Source organism: Cyanidioschyzon merolae, chromosome 20 (assembly GCF_000091205.1).
Source record: "Cyanidioschyzon merolae strain 10D DNA, chromosome 20, complete genome".
In the NCBI taxonomy this organism is placed as follows: Eukaryota; Rhodophyta; class Bangiophyceae; order Cyanidiales; family Cyanidiaceae; genus Cyanidioschyzon; species Cyanidioschyzon merolae.
Genome location: NC_010146.1, coordinates 1,233,505 through 1,250,896, shown reverse-complemented (window position 1 = coordinate 1,250,896; position 17,392 = coordinate 1,233,505). Strand labels below are relative to the sequence as shown.

General features: G+C 56.8%; 5 protein-coding genes across 5 annotated transcripts, besides 1 other annotated feature; 1 reads left to right on the top strand and 4 right to left on the bottom strand.

Moving 5' to 3' along the window:
- Window positions 1-398: 398 nt before the first annotated feature.
- Window positions 399-2,123, bottom strand: CYME_CMT497C (glucose-6-phosphate isomerase; the record flags this gene model as incomplete). Its single annotated transcript, XM_005539403.1, has 1 exon — window positions 399-2,123. One exon carries the CDS (start codon window positions 2,121-2,123, stop codon window positions 399-401), a length of 1,725 nt encoding a protein of 574 aa, XP_005539460.1.
- Window positions 2,124-2,255: 132 nt separating this feature from the next.
- Window positions 2,256-3,918: a sequence feature (possible transcribed region).
- Window positions 3,919-4,091: 173 nt separating this feature from the next.
- On the bottom strand, window positions 4,092-5,753 carry CYME_CMT495C (similar to 5'-AMP-activated protein kinase, gamma-1 subunit; the record flags this gene model as incomplete). Its single annotated transcript, XM_005539402.1, has 1 exon — window positions 4,092-5,753. One exon carries the CDS (start codon window positions 5,751-5,753, stop codon window positions 4,092-4,094), a length of 1,662 nt encoding a protein of 553 aa, XP_005539459.1.
- A 4,416-nt stretch (window positions 5,754-10,169) lies between these two features.
- On the bottom strand, window positions 10,170-11,246 carry CYME_CMT494C (similar to pheromone shutdown protein TraB; the record flags this gene model as incomplete). Its single annotated transcript, XM_005539401.1, has 1 exon — window positions 10,170-11,246. The coding sequence occupies one exon, from the start codon at window positions 11,244-11,246 to the stop codon at window positions 10,170-10,172; it is 1,077 nt and encodes a 358-aa protein (XP_005539458.1).
- A 1,466-nt stretch (window positions 11,247-12,712) lies between these two features.
- Window positions 12,713-14,518, top strand: CYME_CMT493C (mitochondrial division protein FtsZ1-2; the record flags this gene model as incomplete). Its single annotated transcript, XM_005539400.1, has 1 exon — window positions 12,713-14,518. The coding sequence occupies one exon, from the start codon at window positions 12,713-12,715 to the stop codon at window positions 14,516-14,518; it is 1,806 nt and encodes a 601-aa protein (XP_005539457.1).
- Window positions 14,519-15,273: 755 nt separating this feature from the next.
- On the bottom strand, window positions 15,274-16,155 carry CYME_CMT492C (similar to 3-methyladenine DNA glycosylase alkA; the record flags this gene model as incomplete). Its single annotated transcript, XM_005539399.1, has 1 exon — window positions 15,274-16,155. The coding sequence occupies one exon, from the start codon at window positions 16,153-16,155 to the stop codon at window positions 15,274-15,276; it is 882 nt and encodes a 293-aa protein (XP_005539456.1).
- Window positions 16,156-17,392: the final 1,237 nt, after the last annotated feature.

Sequence of the window (17,392 nt, the reverse complement as noted above, 5' to 3'; positions counted from 1 at the left end):
GGCAGTGGATCAGGGCAGTGATGACTGCGAGGCTCGACATGCCCGCCTTGGACCGAACTGGGTCAGGGGTGTCAGCTCGAGTGCCATGCCGGCGGCATCAGGGCGGCCACCGGCAGCCTGCCACCTCTGGATGCCAGCTCGAAGATGAGAGTCGTGCCTCAATGTGGCTCGCACGGCACAAGTCCCGGAGCGTGTGTGCGATCTGCGACAACCTTTTGGTTAGCGGGGATCTTTCTCGGCTGGTGCGACACGCCACAGAGCATGTCGCAGTTCGGTAAACGCGCACACGCAGTCTCGTCACCATCAACGTGCTCGTGTGCCGTGGTAACGCTGGAGCCGAGTGCAGGCAGCTCAAACCGAAACCGATCCTTCAGCGCTGTCGTCGAGCACACAGCCGCTCACTGCCCGGTACTTGGCGTGAAATAAGCGTCTAAAAGGAAGCGGGTGCTGGCGTTCCAATGATGATCGGTTGCAGCCTGTCCGGCAGCTGGCTTTCCTTCGGCCTGACGTCTCCGCGCCAGTTCATTGCGGATGCGTTTTGCAAGCACTTTGCCGAGTTCCACACCCCACTGATCGAAGCTATTCAGATTCCAAAGGAAACCCTCGACGGCTGCGCGGTGCTCATATAGAGCCAAAAGTCGACCCACAGTTCGCGCATCAAGACAGTCAAAGAGCATGCTGCTCGATGGACGATTCCCTGGGAAAATCTTGTGATTCAGGAGCGCTTCGGGTACGCCCTCGGCGACGAGCTCCTCGCGCGTCTTGCCTATGGCGAGAGCGTCCGGCTGGGCGAAGAAATTACTCATCAATTCGTCATGATTTGAGACCGGCTCACCCTCCAGAACAATGGGTGTTTGCGATCGTCGAAAGCCAACAAAATCGGCAGGTATGACTCGCCCCTGGTGCATCAGTTGATAGAAAGAATGTTGGCCGTTTGTGCCGGGTTCACCGAAATCCACTACGCCGGTCGCCGTTGGATCGATGAGCGCTTCTCCGTGGATGTCGACGCCCTTGCCGTTGCTTTCCATGTCGACCTGCTGGATGTGAGGCGCGAAACGCAACAGCGCCTGCGCGTATGGGAGCAGCGCACGTGTGCTGTATCCAAGGAAAGACGCATTCCAGACCCCGAATAGCCCCATGAGAACCGGAATGTTCTTGCGCCAGTCCCGTTCCGTTGCAAAGTGCCAATCGATTTCATGCGCTCCCGCAAGAAACTCCCGCATGATGCCGAAACCGTACTGGAGCGAAAGCGGTACCAGGCCGACCGCGCTGCAGACCGAAAAGCGACCCCCGACCCAATCCCAGAATCGAAACATGCCTTCCTGGGGATCGATACCAAACGCCTTCACCGCCTCGGTGTTGGTGCTGACGGCAACCATGTGCTTCGCCACCGCGGACTCACCTAATGCATCCATGAGCCAGCGTTTCAGGGTGCGCGCATTCAACATCGTCTCCGCGGTCGTGAAGGTTTTGCTCACCACAACGACGAGCGTGGTTTCCGGGTTAAGGCCGTCAAGTGCTCGGTGCACGTCCGTCGGGTCCACGTTCGCCAGAAATCGTAGTCGTCGGCCGCGTGCCGCCTCCGCTGCTTTATGGTCAGTCCTCAGCGCTTCGTAGACAAACTCTGGACCCAGATAACTCCCACCGATACCGATACTGACAACGTCTGTCAACGGCTTGCCGGTTGCTCCAACCCATTCGCGGCCCTTTCGAATGCGTTCACTGAAACGCTCGATCTGCGCGAGTACATCGTGGACCTCTGAAACCGCCTGCTCAGGTAGACGCACGGAAGCAGGCCAGATTGTCGGATCGCGTGGCGCCCGCAGAGCGACGTGCAGAACAGCACGATCTTCTGTCAAGTTGATCTTCTCACCCTGAAACATTCTATCGATTTTCGCTCCGAGTTCTGACGCGTCAGCGAACTCGATAAGCAGCGACAGCGTCTCAGGGGTTGCCCGCTGACGCGCGTAGTCGTACACCAGATCATTCAGGGTCGCTCGAAATGCGGTGCATCGCTGCTCGTCTTGTAAAAGCTGAGCGAGGTGCAGGTTTGAAATGACATCACTCGCGTGGGTCTTCAGTTTACGCCAAACTTGATGCATATGAACACCAGATGATGCCATCAGTTGCTGTTTCGAGCGTACACACAACGCAACGCCGTACGTAACTCTGGACGCATTGACGCCGGGCGCCGTTGAAGCGCGACAGCCAGTCAGCGCGCACTCAGGAGCGTAAAGGGATTTCTCTCTTTCTTTCTGTTTGTGTGTGTGTGTATGTGTTCTTTTTCGTTGGATTGGCGGTTGTGTTTCGGCTATCTGGAGCACCAAGAGAGAGAGTTCGTCAAGTGTCTGGACGAAGTGCACAGCGGTTGGGCTCTGGATCCGTTTGGAGGATGTGCTGGAAAGAGCTCGATAACGTGGAGCTGCTTCTGCCGCTTCATGCGTGTATTACACCTCGCTGTCGAATGAAAAACTTGGATTTCGTCTCATTCGATCGATCCATCATCTACCGTAGGTAGACAACGCTCGATGATGCGTTCACTGCAGACAGCGGGGTCCAGTACGCTGCTTGTTCAGGGGTGCAGCAGAGGCACCGCTGAATTCCATGCATGCACGGATGCATCGTTTTCGAGCATTTCGCAGACGGACGCATACACGAATGCGAATGACTGGCAAAAATTGGTGTTTGGCGTGTACTGTTCGGTGCATCCATCGAGTTGCAGAGAGAGAAACGGCATGCCAGGGTGCATGTGGACGCACCTGCAACGCCCAGCGAAGCGACGCTTCCAGCGGCGACTCGGAGCGTCTGCGTACAGGCCGCAGCCTCGAGTCCTCGTGATCTGGAATGATGCGTCAGTGCACGGCTGGGGCGGTACTCCAGCAATCCTGCACGAATCGCATCGGTTCCTCGTGGGCATGCCTGAACGAAGGCAGCGAGTATAGGAAAGCGACTGCTTCCCATGTTTCAACTTTCGATTCGGGCGAGCGAATGCTGCGACAGGCGCATGTGCGACGGACGGGACAGCTCCGGAGATACCAGCTGGTACAGTGTTTGCACTTTACGGTATGCGAGCGCGTATGATGCGCGAGCACGGCCTTTCGTACCGACCCAAAGATCGCCGTGTGGGTGTGCGGGCTGGCCTTGTCGCCCGTGACGGCAACGCGCAGTGACCTTGCCTTGAGGCCTCTCGCACGGCTACCCAATGGTGCCGGTTGTGGTCTCGAGAATGCGCTCGTGGACGCAGTGCGAAGCACGAAGCACCCTCAGCGGCATACGTGGATAGCGCTGTTCGATGCATGGGTGAGGTCGCATCGCAACTCGTCCCAAAACGTTGACTTGACGCAGGAATTGCAAGCGTTTCGAGTCTAATGCGACACGGCTCCGTCCTCAACGAAAACACCTGCACTCTGGGACAGATTCAGAGCGCAAGCCTTTCAGCAAACATCTCTCGTATCGTGCCGCTGACCTAGTCCGGCAAGGTCCAGCAGGCTCCTCCAGCGCAACCGGGAATTTCATCGCGCAAAATACGGACTCGCGGCCTGCATATGCCTGAAGGACCGTGTCCCTGCATCAAACGCGTACCGCTTTGCGACCTGCGTCCACGTTGCCGCATGGGAGCTTCCGAGGCAGCTGTCGCCATCCAGGTAAGTGTCCGCAACACAGCTGGCGCGTCAGCACTCGCCATCATTCGAGCCCTGGTGCGCACTCCGGACACGGTGCATCCATGGGGAAGCATGCTGCTCTTCAGGCACATGGATCCAAAGGAACGACGCATACGCATATGCTGGTTTTGAATCCATACCCAGAGGAACCGCATAGTAACCGCCCCCAGTGAACGCTGTGTCAATCGCTTGGATAGGTCTTGGGCGTGCGCACCGAATGTCGCTGTGCAGCCTCGTTCATAAAGATGCCAGCGCATCCAGGTCGTGCGGGAAACGGCGTCGCCTACCTCGGACGCTGCGTCAATGTCGCGGAATGCAGGTCGGTCATCATCGAGCGCCAACACAATGCATGACAGGCTCGAATCCGTCGCTCACTTCATCTATGCAAAAACTTCATGCGCTGGGATGAAGTAACGTTGCACTAGACGCTTACAGGATCGGGCGGACGGGCAGATCCATGCCCGTATGGGAAAACGGCGAGTCGTGGTGGCGAAGATCCGGAGACGACGGCACACTCGCGGAGCTATCCATGAAAAACTCCAGAATATCCGATAGCGATATGACTCCCAAAACGTGTTGGCGATCATCGACAACAAAAACCTGGTGTATACGAAAGTCGTGACCCATGCGTTCAAAAACGGTCCGCAGCGTGTCTCTGGGGCTGCACGTGACAGGCAAGCGTCGGTTACGACCCTCCCGCCGCAGCATGCGAAAGTGATCCTCCACGAGAACGTGGTCCCGGAGCATGTGATATCGACCTCCTCCGCTGGCAATACGCGCACCGATGTTTTCCATGTTTCCTCCTGGTGACTTGGTTTCCGAAGGTCGCCCCCAGGGAGAAGCTGGGCGGCCTTCGGGTACAGTCACTGTCTCAGGTGCAATGATCCATAGCGCATCTGCTCGGGTGTAGACTTGTTGGAGAGCGCCGGTGTCATCAACGACAGGAATTGCATGCACGTTGGAGTCCACTAATTTGGCGATGGCTCGCCACAGCGGCTCTTTCAGGTGTACCTGCGATATATTGCGAAAGGTTCCGATTCCGAGCGTTTCTATAGGAACGGAAAAAAGATCTACGACAACAGCAAGCTCCTCGACTTCAGGGGTGCACGATGTACGCATCGCGTCCAACGCTGCAGTCTGCAGCTCCTGTGCGCTAACGCGCGCGTCTGTGCGAGGGCGAGCTGGTCGCTCACGTTGCTGTTGCTGCTGTTGCTGCTGTTGCTGCCATTGTTTCTCGAGTCGATACAGGCCAAACTGCTCATTCATGTACGCCAAAAGTCGTCCATGCGTCAGAATACAAAGCACGGTGCTGTCTGCTCCAATGACAAGCGGAACGTGGTGAATCGCGTGATCCCGAAGCAGGACAGCCGCCTCGTAGAGCGAGCCATTCGCTCGACAGGATATTAGCTGCAGGGCACTGGGACGCGGCGGGCGCGAGTTGGCCAGTAGCGGAGCGTGTTTCTCGAGTGCGGACCCAGCGAAAGCAACTGCGGTCGCCAAGGTCACCGGTGGGGCCTCAGCGGCTCCTGCTCCTGGCACTGGTCCTTGCCCAGTATCCGTAATGTCTCTTGAGAGCAGCTTGGACTGATTCGACTGCTCCGAGCACAGTTCTAGCCAAGTGCCCAGCGTGCGACTCGTGAGGAGCCGCACAGCGCGCCGATTGTAGTCGGCGTCATCTACAGCACCAGAGTCTTGGTGACCCTGCTCGTTACCGTCGTTCGGGGTCGGGGTTCCTTCGCGTTGTAGGCTTTCGCGCAGAAAGAGCAGCATCTCAGCCAGGTCGGCTGGAGTCAAGAGTCCAACGAGGCTTTGCTTCACGGTATCCCAGAGAACAGCAACTGAGCTCTGTTGTTCTAATAGTGCGCCAAATGCGTCGGACAATGCTAGTCGCACGTCAAGCACCAGAACTCGGGAGCATAACGGTGCTACGTCCTCTACTCGACGCTCTTTCATGAAGCGTGTGATCGCAACGCGGGCAAGTTCAACCTGCGACTGGATCGAGTCGCCCACTTGAACACGGTCATCACGGGAAACACGCCGCTGCTTCGTATGACCCTGGTTCATAGGGAAAACGTCCGAGGTCTTCGGCATGCAAGGACCAGCTGCGAAAACCGAAACAAGCGTTCGTGTCGCAGTTGCCGTGCGTCGACAGTAGCACACCGCTGCCGTTCCGAATCTGAGCGTTGCACGCTACGCACTACTTGTCTCTGAGATGAGCTACACCAGACCCTTCAGGTTACCTCGTAAAGAGCTCCCCGGTCCGAAGACAAGAGGCTGCGCTTCACTCGCCCTCTGTTCAGGACTAGAAAACGTCACCACCAGCAGCAGCAGCAGTAGTAGTAGCAGCAGTAGTGTCTGACGATTCCCTTCAAACACGTCGGTCGTCAGTGCGGCGCGCCGCAATGATCCGGAACGACACACGGTGGATTTTTTGCCATGGACAAAACGTTTACTTTGGCCAGCGTTCTCTGATTATGCGCATTTTCTTTTCTTACTTTTTTTCAGTGTGCGGTGAGGTATCCATCAAACCCCTACTCCCAAGTTACATTACCTATACGGCACACGGTGGATGACCATGAGGGTGCTTTTCGAGTGGCGTGTCCTTCAGCTTCTCTGCGGCTCCTGCAACGCTACAGGACTGGAGCGGTACGGGGGTTTGCTGCTCTGGTTTTCGAAACTTGGGGTGCGTCCGGGGGATCCCTAATTAGACGTAGCGATCCTGGATCGTAAAAAAATTGTTGCTCACACGTAAATGGTGATTCCTCGATGCCGTCAACGATCCGACACCCGCCTGTACCCGGAAAAAGCATGCTGTGATCTTTGTGGTGCAGAGCTTTGCGTGCGTTTCCTCGAACGCCTGTAAAAACGGTGATTGAGTGCAATGATTCCAGCACCAGGTGGCGCGTGTTGCGTTTTCAGGATTATCTGGAAGTGGGCGCAATAGCTCCGGATAGCGAATAGCACCGTGGTGACGGCTGCCCGAAGTCAGTCACAGGGTCAGCGGGTTCTCGCAGTCCACAATAGCTGTGGTAGCGTCTTGATGGATGTGCATGCTTTCGCGCGTGCGACAGCGCATCCGGCACCAGGAGTCGCCGTGTTCATCGGCGTGCCAATCGTTGGCGCTGGTGCGGCCTCCTACTACCGAGACAGGGTTTCGTGTCCAGCACCCGTAGCTCATTTGCTGTGTCTGCTGGCGCTTCAGTGTTCGGGTAGCGACGCATAGCAGGCTCATGTCGCCTGGCGAAGCAACGACGTAGGGTTCTGTTGACCACGAAAGGCGGGAATCGTGTTTCGGTGGACCGTTCTCGTCAACGCATGCGCCCTGATGCATTCTATCGGTACCAAGTGCTGCCAAACTGCCTGCCTCGGTTGCGATCCGAAATCCCTTGGCATGCAGTCCGTGTGACATTTCATCGTTTGCGTGTCTGCTCACCGAAGCGATACGTGCTAGCGCAGTCCCGCCGCGTTACCGCATCGACCGAGGGCCGTTCGTGTGTCTCTGAAACATCAGCAGTCGGTTTAGCGATTTGCTGCCGTGCAGGCAAGGTGGGCGGAAGGTTGGAACGAGTTTCTCGGATGGAACGATTTGGTGCGAGCGTTCACGCAAGGATAACCGGTACAACATTATAGCAGGATTTTCGATATGCTCTGATAAAGATTTTATTGGGTAGAGTCGTGCCGGAGTTTACGTAACGACTACTGGTGCAACATGGTATCTGGGAGCGCCGGCAGGCTACAGTCAGGGCGACGTGGACAACATGTCGATGCTGTGGGGAAATGGTTGTGCCCGTCCAATACGCAAAGGCGGCGTTGTAGGAGCTCATGCGGCGTCCATGCCAACAAGATCCCTCAATACACAATTCGTATTCGACGACGACGGGCTTCTGGCTTTACGTAAACATGGAGTGTATGCCATGCACAGGGCGGGCCTCGCTTCTCTGTATTATCCGCGGACGTCCAGGCGAATTCGCTTTCTGCAACTCGAATCCCAATGTCTTGTAAACCGTACATCATACTGAAAATGGAAGAGCACTGTCCGATGTTATGCACAAGTTGCAATCTTTCCTCATAGGCGCAAGCATGATGATTCCCGCACGAGATCGTCTCCACTTCTGTGCACAGAGCCGCACTGATGCAAGGCACGGAACCGACAGGATGCTCTTACTTATCGACGTGTCCAGTATCGGTATTCCGTGCCCAGCTGCATCGTACTTGCGGCCGAATACCCATCGATCGATTGCCGCTGCAAAGCACTCTCACATCATGGGCAAGTCCGATAAAGGCCACATGTGTCATCCGTCCCCGTCTTTCATCCGCGGAACGTGCACCGTTATCGACAGGGGCACCAGCTCAACACTTATATGTGCAGGACTTAAAGTGTGCGAACATACCATCCGCGCTCCATTTTCTACGCTGATACCTACCTCATCGAACGAACGTGGCTCGAGCTACGCGCTGACACTCACGAGCGGCCCGGCACGAGACACGATGTCACAAGCGCTCCTCGTCACTGATTCACTGCCCGTTCCTTGACGCCAACTGTTCAAAAAATGCCCTGTTCCTTCATGACGTACAAGTAGAAAGCTGCCACTGCGAGAATGAAGCCCGCACCAAAAAGGTACCCGGCCTGGCTCGTCCATACGTTCGTTAAACGCTCAGTCTTTCGATCAATCTCCTGCACGGAGAGTGGTGTAGACCTCGGTGCCTTTCGAGGCTCCGGGTCTGGAGTTCGTCTCTGAGCTTCTAGCTTTTTCTTGAACTCCTGCCACTTCCGGTCGAGGTCTTGAGCGTCGGAGGGTGGTTCCGGCTCACCCGTACGAAGCGTTACTGTGGACGCGTGCCGCTGAACCCGCAGTTTTCGCCCCCAGTCTGACTGCTTTAAATTGCCTCGCAGTACTGGCCGAGCATAGCGGCCTGTCTGTGCTACAAAAGCAGATTTAGCTATCATCAGGTACAAACGCAAAGTCGGACTCGAGCTTCAGCGCAAGTTTGATAGAGGTTCCGTTGGCCGCACCCAGATAACCCAGCGGATGACGATGAATCGTTGGCGTTGTTGAGCGATATCCTACTGGGATCGAGGCCGGCGCGCAGCTAGACACACTCAGAAGCACACAGAGAGTTCATCAGCGCCCGTCGACATGGCATGCTTCGTGCCACGTTTCTGTCAAGTGCATTTCATAACAGAATGCAGATGCCCACCTCTCGACACATAGAGCAAACGTCTTACATACTGGTATCCGCGTGCATCACTGGAATCATCCCGTTCACTCCAATGATATCTAGGTAGGGCAGCTGCACAAGAGTCCGTTTTCCTGGACGGATCCGCGTAGGATACGCTGGAACCGCCCCAAAAGCGTGGACAGAAATGATGTTCACGAGTGCGTTGTTCGTCATGCTTCTGTGAAAGGCAGGGACTTGCACACTTTAGCAAGACCGGGCTTCAACTGAATAACGGCTAGTTGTACGAGTTTGACTCCGGAAATGAGAAGCCCTATTCAGGAAAGCGCTCGCATCCAGAGCTCCTCCTGGTCCTAGTCCAAAGTTGTAGGCGCCTTGGCCTCTCATGATCCATGGCAGGCACGCTGTGCGCGCAGCGGTTTTGGACCCAAACACGATCATTTGCATCTGGATATTTTGAGGAGATTTAAGCGATACAAGAGCCGCAGACGAGATAATACTATGATCAGCAGATACCTGCGCCGATGCCCCTGAGCCAGGAACCTGTCGAGTTGCAGAGAGCACAGTGCCACACGAGACGCCGAGCGTACTAGGTGCGTTGACATACTTCGGCTCGTGGCGTTTCGATGCCGTCAAGCTATCGGAGGCTGCTGTTCCTCCAGATGTCGCTTTAGGATTTACGAAGGATGCACCGGAATGCTGCAGATCACGAGATTGGCGATGAAATTTTCAACATCCGCTGCCTCAAAGAGCCACATGTTGTCCATCGTTCGCGGCTGCGTGGCGCTCATGAGTTGACCCGAAGGGTTCATCGACGAAAAACAAGAATCGCATAGCTCTTCAGCAGCTATCAGACACGAAAATTAAACGCATTGCGATGACACGGGAAAGTGCGATCGTGACCGGTTGCTTGCTTGCTTGCGATGCTCGCTAATGCGGCTTGAGTTGAACGGGGACACCTCGACTGCTGCTCTTCGAAGGGATTACGGAGCTATTGGGCGGGACACGAGCAAGACGGCGGGCAAGTATCGAGCTCTTCGCTCACAAGCGACATCCATGAGCGTGTCTCGCTGTGCTTACGCGCAGCTTCCCGGGGTCATTCAGAACCGGCTCCAACTGCGAATACAATGGTGTCGCAGTGCGTACCAGCGAGACCTCAACGGGTCTGCGCACACCACACTCTCAGGCATCGCGGGAGTGCGGCAGCATGAAACACGGTCTAGCGAGCAGCCTGTCACGTGGGGTACGGGTTTCGTTCGAGGCACACGTTCCGCCCTGGTCGAGCGCCGCCGTCCATCGCTCAAAGGGAAAAGGCAACTGCAACGAAGGCTACGATTGTGACGGCAATGGTGACGACGATACGATAATCGGATCTGGTTCGATATTTTGCAGCCACCAGCGCTCAATGCCATCAAGGTGCGCTGCTCCCACAATCGCGACGATTTTTTGCCCTGGTGCTGTGGCTATTTTCGACGCAAGTATCACGTCGCGTTCATCAAGCATGACCTTGGAGACGGCCGGCAAGGAGCGCGACAGAAAACGCGTGAGCAGGCGCACAGACTTGCGGTCCAGAAGTGCATCAACAAAATCAGTGCTGATCTTTCGCGCGTTGCCGCCTCGAGCCTGGTCCTTCAAGTTGTCAAGTAGACTCTCAAGCTCCGGCGGAGGTGGAGAAACTAGAGCATGTAACACATCGGAGAAGTTATGAAACACAGCGGCACGCAGCCTTTCCATGGTCTCGTGAATGTTTCGATCGCCGAGGACGACTCGCGCACCGATGCGTTCGGCTTCCTCAATCGCCGCAACAAACTCGGCACCCGGGAGAAACCCTGCCATTCTCAACGCACGATACATGAGTTTGAAATACACTTCGAACATGCGCGAACCGAGAGAACCGCCTCTTGGGTCAGTAAAGACGCGCAGCAACTCGCTGAAGAGCGACGAGTCCTGAGACGGGTCTTTCTTGTCCAGACGCTCTCGCACGGTCTGAACGCGTTCGTCGTCCAGCTCCACCACCACGGTATCCGGTTGAACCCTTCGAATCAACTCCCGAGTCTGCGAAACGGAGAGCGCTGATATGTGCGCGGTCCCGAGAACGTGTGCGACAGCCCCGGTGGAGCCGTTCACGAGACGGAGTGGATTATCGTCAGTCAGCGCAGCAGCCGTACCTGTACTGTTGGTCGTCTCGTCCCCGGGAGCGCTCCCGAAGGTCGAGTTCCCAGCCGAGGTCGATAAGCTCCCAGAAACCCAGACTCGAAAAGCAGGTTGCGCCTGCGGTACCAGGGTGCGGTAGGCCGCCGGACGTGGCTCCCGGCGCCACCACTGCTCGCTACGCACGAACTGGCGGAAGCCGCGCCATCGCCAAATCCCGGATAGCCAACGAGCCCGAACCGCGACAGTCGACATGTCCGACGACCAACACCGCCACCACCGCCACCGCCACCGCCGTAAGCGTCTCTCTGTCAAAGAGAACCAGCCTGGTGCGGCCCACAACTTGCCTGGTGTGCGGTACAGCAGCGCGTTCGGGAATCCGTTGCAGCGCTCGTGCAGCGCTGATGATCAATGCGAATGAGAGCCAGATAGCTGAGGCTTTCCGATAGTCCAATATGGTCCGTAAAGAACCATGATATCCCAAATTCGATGTCGATCTTGTGCTGCATGCACGCGTTTCTGGACAATGAGAGCCAGATAGCTGAGGCTTTCCGATAGTCCAATATGGTCCGTAAAGAACCATGATATCCCAAATTCGATGTCGATCTTGTGCCGTATGCGCGCGTTTCTGGCGAGTGGGGCCCGCGTGCCCCCGCACCCAGCGGATACGAAGCGCAAGCATCGGCGCGCCTCAACGAGCTTTGCGGCCGATCGATGCTTGCAGCATGTTCGGCAAAGTGGACGGCAGCATCCTGTGTGCATCAAGGCGAATGGGTACACCATCTTATAAGCAAATGGGAGGTCTTCTTGTGATACGCTGGGGAGCGTTGTCATCGGGGCTCGAATGCAGGCTCCCGCAGTGCTCGATTCGAGTCATCCAATCGCGTCGAGTTGCGGCGGAATCAGCCTGCCTTGTTCGCTTCGCCATCGATTCCGACCGCACAGGCTGCCGGGCGCAGGCATCTCGAGCAGCGGAAGAATCCGCTCGGCATGGGTCGTCCATCACCAACGCGCTCGAGCTCAGTCGCATCATTCCTGTGGCATCAAGACGCACCTTGCTTGTCCATGTCCATGGTGGACCTGACGCTCATCCGCCTCGATACCCCGGCAGCGTAGGCGCCATAATAGTCCCGAAATGAACGCGCTGCCTCTTCGACCTCGACAGCCGATGCGGGGCACTCGGCGAAAGGAGAATCGCGCGCGCATGCAACATTGCGCATGGCGTTGGGCATGTGGTCGGACGTTCCGGACACAAATCGATACCAAGATCAGAACCCGCATCGGGTGAATTACACCACAAGCCGACTCTCCCCGGTAATACAGCAAATCCCTTGTGTCTCCCTGCTGCGACCGCACCGACGCTATAGGCGCTATAGCAGGTGCTCACGCTCGACACGGTGCGCAGTTTTCCATGGGAAATATCCAGTATGTCCAAATATTAGTATGCTGAATGGAATTCAAAGGCGAGTAGAGCGATAAACGCTCCCCCGATGACTGAGATCAAGTGCGCATTGGGCAATCACCTGTCAGTGTCAACGCCGTGTTCCAGAGACACACGCGGGGCATGCGGAGGCACACCGCTGAACGTACCACCGGAATCAGCGGATCCGCGCGCACAGCCGCGGCGAGACAGCACCGTGCGCGGCGGCGTCGAAAAATGCGCGGGAAACTGAGCCTTCGTGTGGATTCCGTTCCTGGTAACTTCGCGTTCTTGCGGTGACATGTTCCAGCACTGGAGAACCCGGGTACACGGGTGCCCGGCGGGACTTTGGGACGATCGGTCAGCTCGTGTCTTGATTTGCTGGAAGCGCTTTCGCTGGCATGGCGATATGCTATCGCAAGCGCAGTCGCAGGCGGAAAGCTCTTGCATAAGAGCCGTGCACACTCCCGCAAAGTGCACTGAGGCCCTGCGTCGTGCTCCTGAACCGGCCGTGACCCAGTTGGCGAATGATTTACGAACAACCGAGCAACGCTGCACTGTAGAAGGACAATCTTTACGAGTTTTTTCGAGACCCCGTATGGTTGCTCTGGGGGTCGGTGGCGCCGGCGGCAATACCATTAACAACCTGGTACGATCTCTACGCCAACAGAACCAACAACGCAGCGCGGATCGCAATTCAGAGCTTCATCTGGACCCATTTCAGGGCCTGCGACTGCTGGCGGCGAATACCGACGCCCAGGCGCTTTCGTTCTCCCTTGCTGACCGAACCTTCTGCCTGGGGGAACGCTTGACGGCTGGGCTCGGGGCGGGCGCAAACCCCTCCGTAGGCCGCGAGGCAGCGCGCGCCTGCCTTCCCCTGCTTATGGAAGAAATACGGAACGCTCATATTCTGTTTTTGACAGCGGGACTGGGTGGAGGTACCGGTACAGGCGCGGCGCCGGTCATTGCCCAGGCCGCCCGAGCAGCCGGTGTCCTGACAATCGCCGTCGTGAGTACGCCGTTCGCTTTCGAAGGACGTCATCGTATGCGCCTCGCAGAGCAGGGCCTCGACGAACTGGAGCCGCAGGTGGACACAATAGTCACGATTCCCAATCAAAATCTTTTCCGACTCGCAACAAATCGAACAACGTTGCAAAGCGCCTTTCAGCTTGCCGATGACGTGCTCTGTAAGACGATTCGCTCGGTAACCGACCTCATGTATACCAACGGGTTTATTAACTTGGACTTTGCAGATCTAGATGCGATCACCCGCAACGCTGGCAGAGCTGTGTTTGGCATGGGCGAGGCGAGTGGCTGCTCCGCACCAATGGCAAATGGGAACGCTTCTCTGCCCCAGCGTTCCGTGGATACGGCATCGTCGCCACAGGCGCGAATCGACCGGGGTCGCCGAGCGATTGAGCTAGCCTTGAACAATCCCCTGCTGGACGGAATTTCTCTCGGACAGGCTCGTGGAGCGCTCATCAGCATTTCAGGCGGTCGAGATCTCCTCTTGGACGAGGTCAACGAGATTGCCTCACTGATTCGGGATCGCACTGGGCCCCATGCAAATATCATCTTCGGGTCAGCGTTCGACGAGTCGCTCACGGGTACAGTGCGCGTGTCCGTAATTATCACGGCAGGTCGTACGCTACAGACGACGCCTGCCCCTGCTGCTGCGCCTTTTTCCATCCGCAGCTGGTTTGCAAAGGCATCTGACGTTGCGGAGATGTCCACGTCAAGGAGGCAAAAAGTCGCAAACGAAACTTTTCGCGAAACATCGCAGAACTCTGAGTCGTTGGTGCGCCCCCCAGCAGGGCCGCATGCCACAGTTGATCGTCATCGCCGGCAGGGGGCTCCCAGTGCGCCTCGAAACGCATCGCAGGGCACACCAGAGCGGACTTTTCCGAAGAAGACGGACGCTGACAAGCCAGGGCGTGCGGAAGCTCGGACGCAGACCACAGCTCGGCACAACTCTCGGTATGTGGCGACAAATGATGGTTTCTCCAGTGCTGGTGCGAGCCCAGAGTCAGGAAACTGGTCTCATTGGATGCAGAACTTGTTGGCTTGGCGGACCAGGGCAGTCGACTTTTTGAAACACAACTGGTAACGTCTAGTCTGGCGTCGCTTTCTGACGGCACCTAGCGCATTTTGCTTCTCAAAGAAAGCCGTGTCTCTCGGTGCTTGTTCACCATCGCACCATCCGAATGTATCGCAAACCCGTCGCCGGCGACAATGCCTGAGCAGGTCGGACATGATCTCGCCCGATGAGGTGGCAGGACGGAATCATCCGTTTTTCATCAACGAATAAGGTTGGGCGTTCCGCTTCGGAAATGGGTTGTCCACATCGCAGACAAACTCCAAAACTGCAGACCACAAACAGCATAGCGAGCGTCTCGCAGCTGTGCTACGCTCTCCGCTGCCTCACTGCGACACTATGGAATCTGCTGGTCATTGGGACGGCAGGCGAACGCACTGCGATCGCCTTGCGACCTCGCAACTGAAGGCAATTTTCGTCAGAGGATCGAGCTTTCAGGGGAATCCTCTGTACCAGGCCTGATACACAAAAATCTGCGGGATGCTATTGTTATCTCAGTCATCTAGCCGACTGCCTCGTCAGGTTTTTATCCGATAAGATTCAGGACGCTACGTGACGTGAAAACACCCATCCTGAGTCCGAATGCAATGCACGCAGCGTGCAACACCCGAGATTCGTTGCCTCAAGGTCGGCAGTTAGGCCAGGATGTCCGCGGAAAGCACGAACCCACCGTTTTGGCTTCGTCATCATCATCATCATCATCATCATCATCAGAACATGGATCCGCGTTCCGTGGGTGCAAGCGGTAACCCATGGGCGTCGCGTTCTCAGACAGTGCTAGCGAGGTCTGGTACGAGCGTTCCGTCGGGAACGAGAACATCAGCACCCGCAGCCCGCCACATGTAATAGGAAACAACTGTGAGAAAACGCCCATTGCCGCATGCCGCACTCGAGGCAAATTTCTTTACCGCATCCGGTGACGGCAACACCGAACGGCGACCTGCAGCGCCTTGTTCCCGTCTGGCATCTGGCTTGAGATCGAAAACCACTGCAAAGCCGCGTCGCACGCCAAGATCCCCTACGGGCAGCACATTCATCCGACGCATCGCGAACATGAGCACCATGTGAGCCGTCCATTCACCAACACCTCGGAGGCAACACAGTCTCCGAACGACTTCGTCATCTTCGATGGAGTCGTTCCAGTTATGGTAGAGGTCCGGTTTCGCGTGAAAAGCACGAGCCGCCTCGACGATCGCTGCACAGCGACTTTGCGGAATGCCGGCAGCGCGCAAAAGCGCAGGATCCGGAATGCTCGCCAACGGACCAGGATTCACGTAGAGATGCGGCATCGAACGGCGGATTGATCCAGGTACCTGCGTTTCGAGAACCTCGACGAGTCTCGGCCAAAGTTTAGCAGCCGCCCGTGCACTCACCTGCTGCCAGACAATAGCCTGGACGAGCACCGTGAACACATCGCATGCAAGAAAGTGCGGAGGCGGATGTGCGTCGATAACAGAGCGTAGAGGTGGTACGCTGGCGTACAGGTACTCGAGCGCGGCAAAGTCGATCGCTTCGCGCCGCGCCTGCTCGAGCCGTTGTCGAACGGTCTCTGGCAAGGCGACGCTCTTCGGCGCCACAGTGGCGGGGGTCTTCCGAGTCCGTTTCGTCTTCACTTGGCGCCATTTGGCGCTCAGATGGTGCGCTGGCATTGGCGCCCGCAGCTCGCACAGATAAATCGTCCACGTGTTGGAAAATGGATGGTATGCTTCGCTGCTATGCAGTGGATGTTGTATGCAACCAGAGGGTACCAGCCTGACTTGGCTCGATCTTCCTATGGCGCAGGAGTTTGGCCTCTAACCTGACGCTTCCGGGTGTGCGAAAGCTGCCTATAGGCAGCGGCGGCGTCCACTTTTCCTCCTACGCAAATAGTTTGGCGTAGCAGCTTCAGCGTAGCGTTCGTCTATGAAGCCCAGGGTCGTTCAACAGAGCGTCCTCCGGGGTAACGAGTGTGCCGCGGGCGCTTGTTACGACGCTCAAGGAGCTGCTGCAGGCGTCTAACGCAGGCACCGGCACCAGCACCAGCACCAGCACCAGCAGAAAAGCGAGTGAGCCTGTTAGCACGAAATGGCGAGTGATGCGTTTCCCGCGAGCGCAGGACGGCTTCCAGCGAGCCTGCGGATCCCCGATTCTACGCACGCGCGCTCCAGCGATTTCGTGTGCACCTCCAAAGGCGAGAATCTATGCATCCCAGGTGGATTCTCCCGGGGCACCCGTGTTGTCTGGCATCAGCCAAGAGAGAACTCTGCTCCCGTGGATGCTTCCACGTCCTACGATCGCCAGACCGGTTTCACTGTCGGCGTTAGAAAATAGATGCTTCACAGGCGTGGCGAAGGGATACCTGTGGCTGCGCACCAGAGTCACGGCGCTAAGCATGGATGCGGTCAGGGTTTCAATACGCCTTCAAGGCGACGAGACGAAAAGCCCAGCAAATGTCAGCATCGCCGCCAGACAGACGCCGCTCTAGCATTTTATATGCCGAGCTGGGCAGCGTGCTTCGCTAGCTGCGGGACTTGCTGCTGCTGTTGTTGTTGTTTTTGTTGTTCTTGGTGATGCTGGTGTGGACTTGCGAGGCGACGCACGGGGTCGGCGGAAACGCGAGTCGGACTTCAGACTGCGACAGACGCTATGCTGAAGCAAGTCTTGTTTGGAAGGGCGCTGCGCACATTGCTTTGGAGCGCGAGCATCCAAGACGCCTCGGATAAATAGGTACACGCGCCACTCGATATCGCGTCCGTCCGCTCGAATCCAGAAGAGGATATTCAGCGCGCACGCATACGCATGGAAACACATCCACGGCTGCAAGTCGTTGAACGGTCTCCATTAAGCTGCGTATCGACAGGCGCGACACTTGTGCACAGAACAACGCTCGGTATACGAACGGTGTAT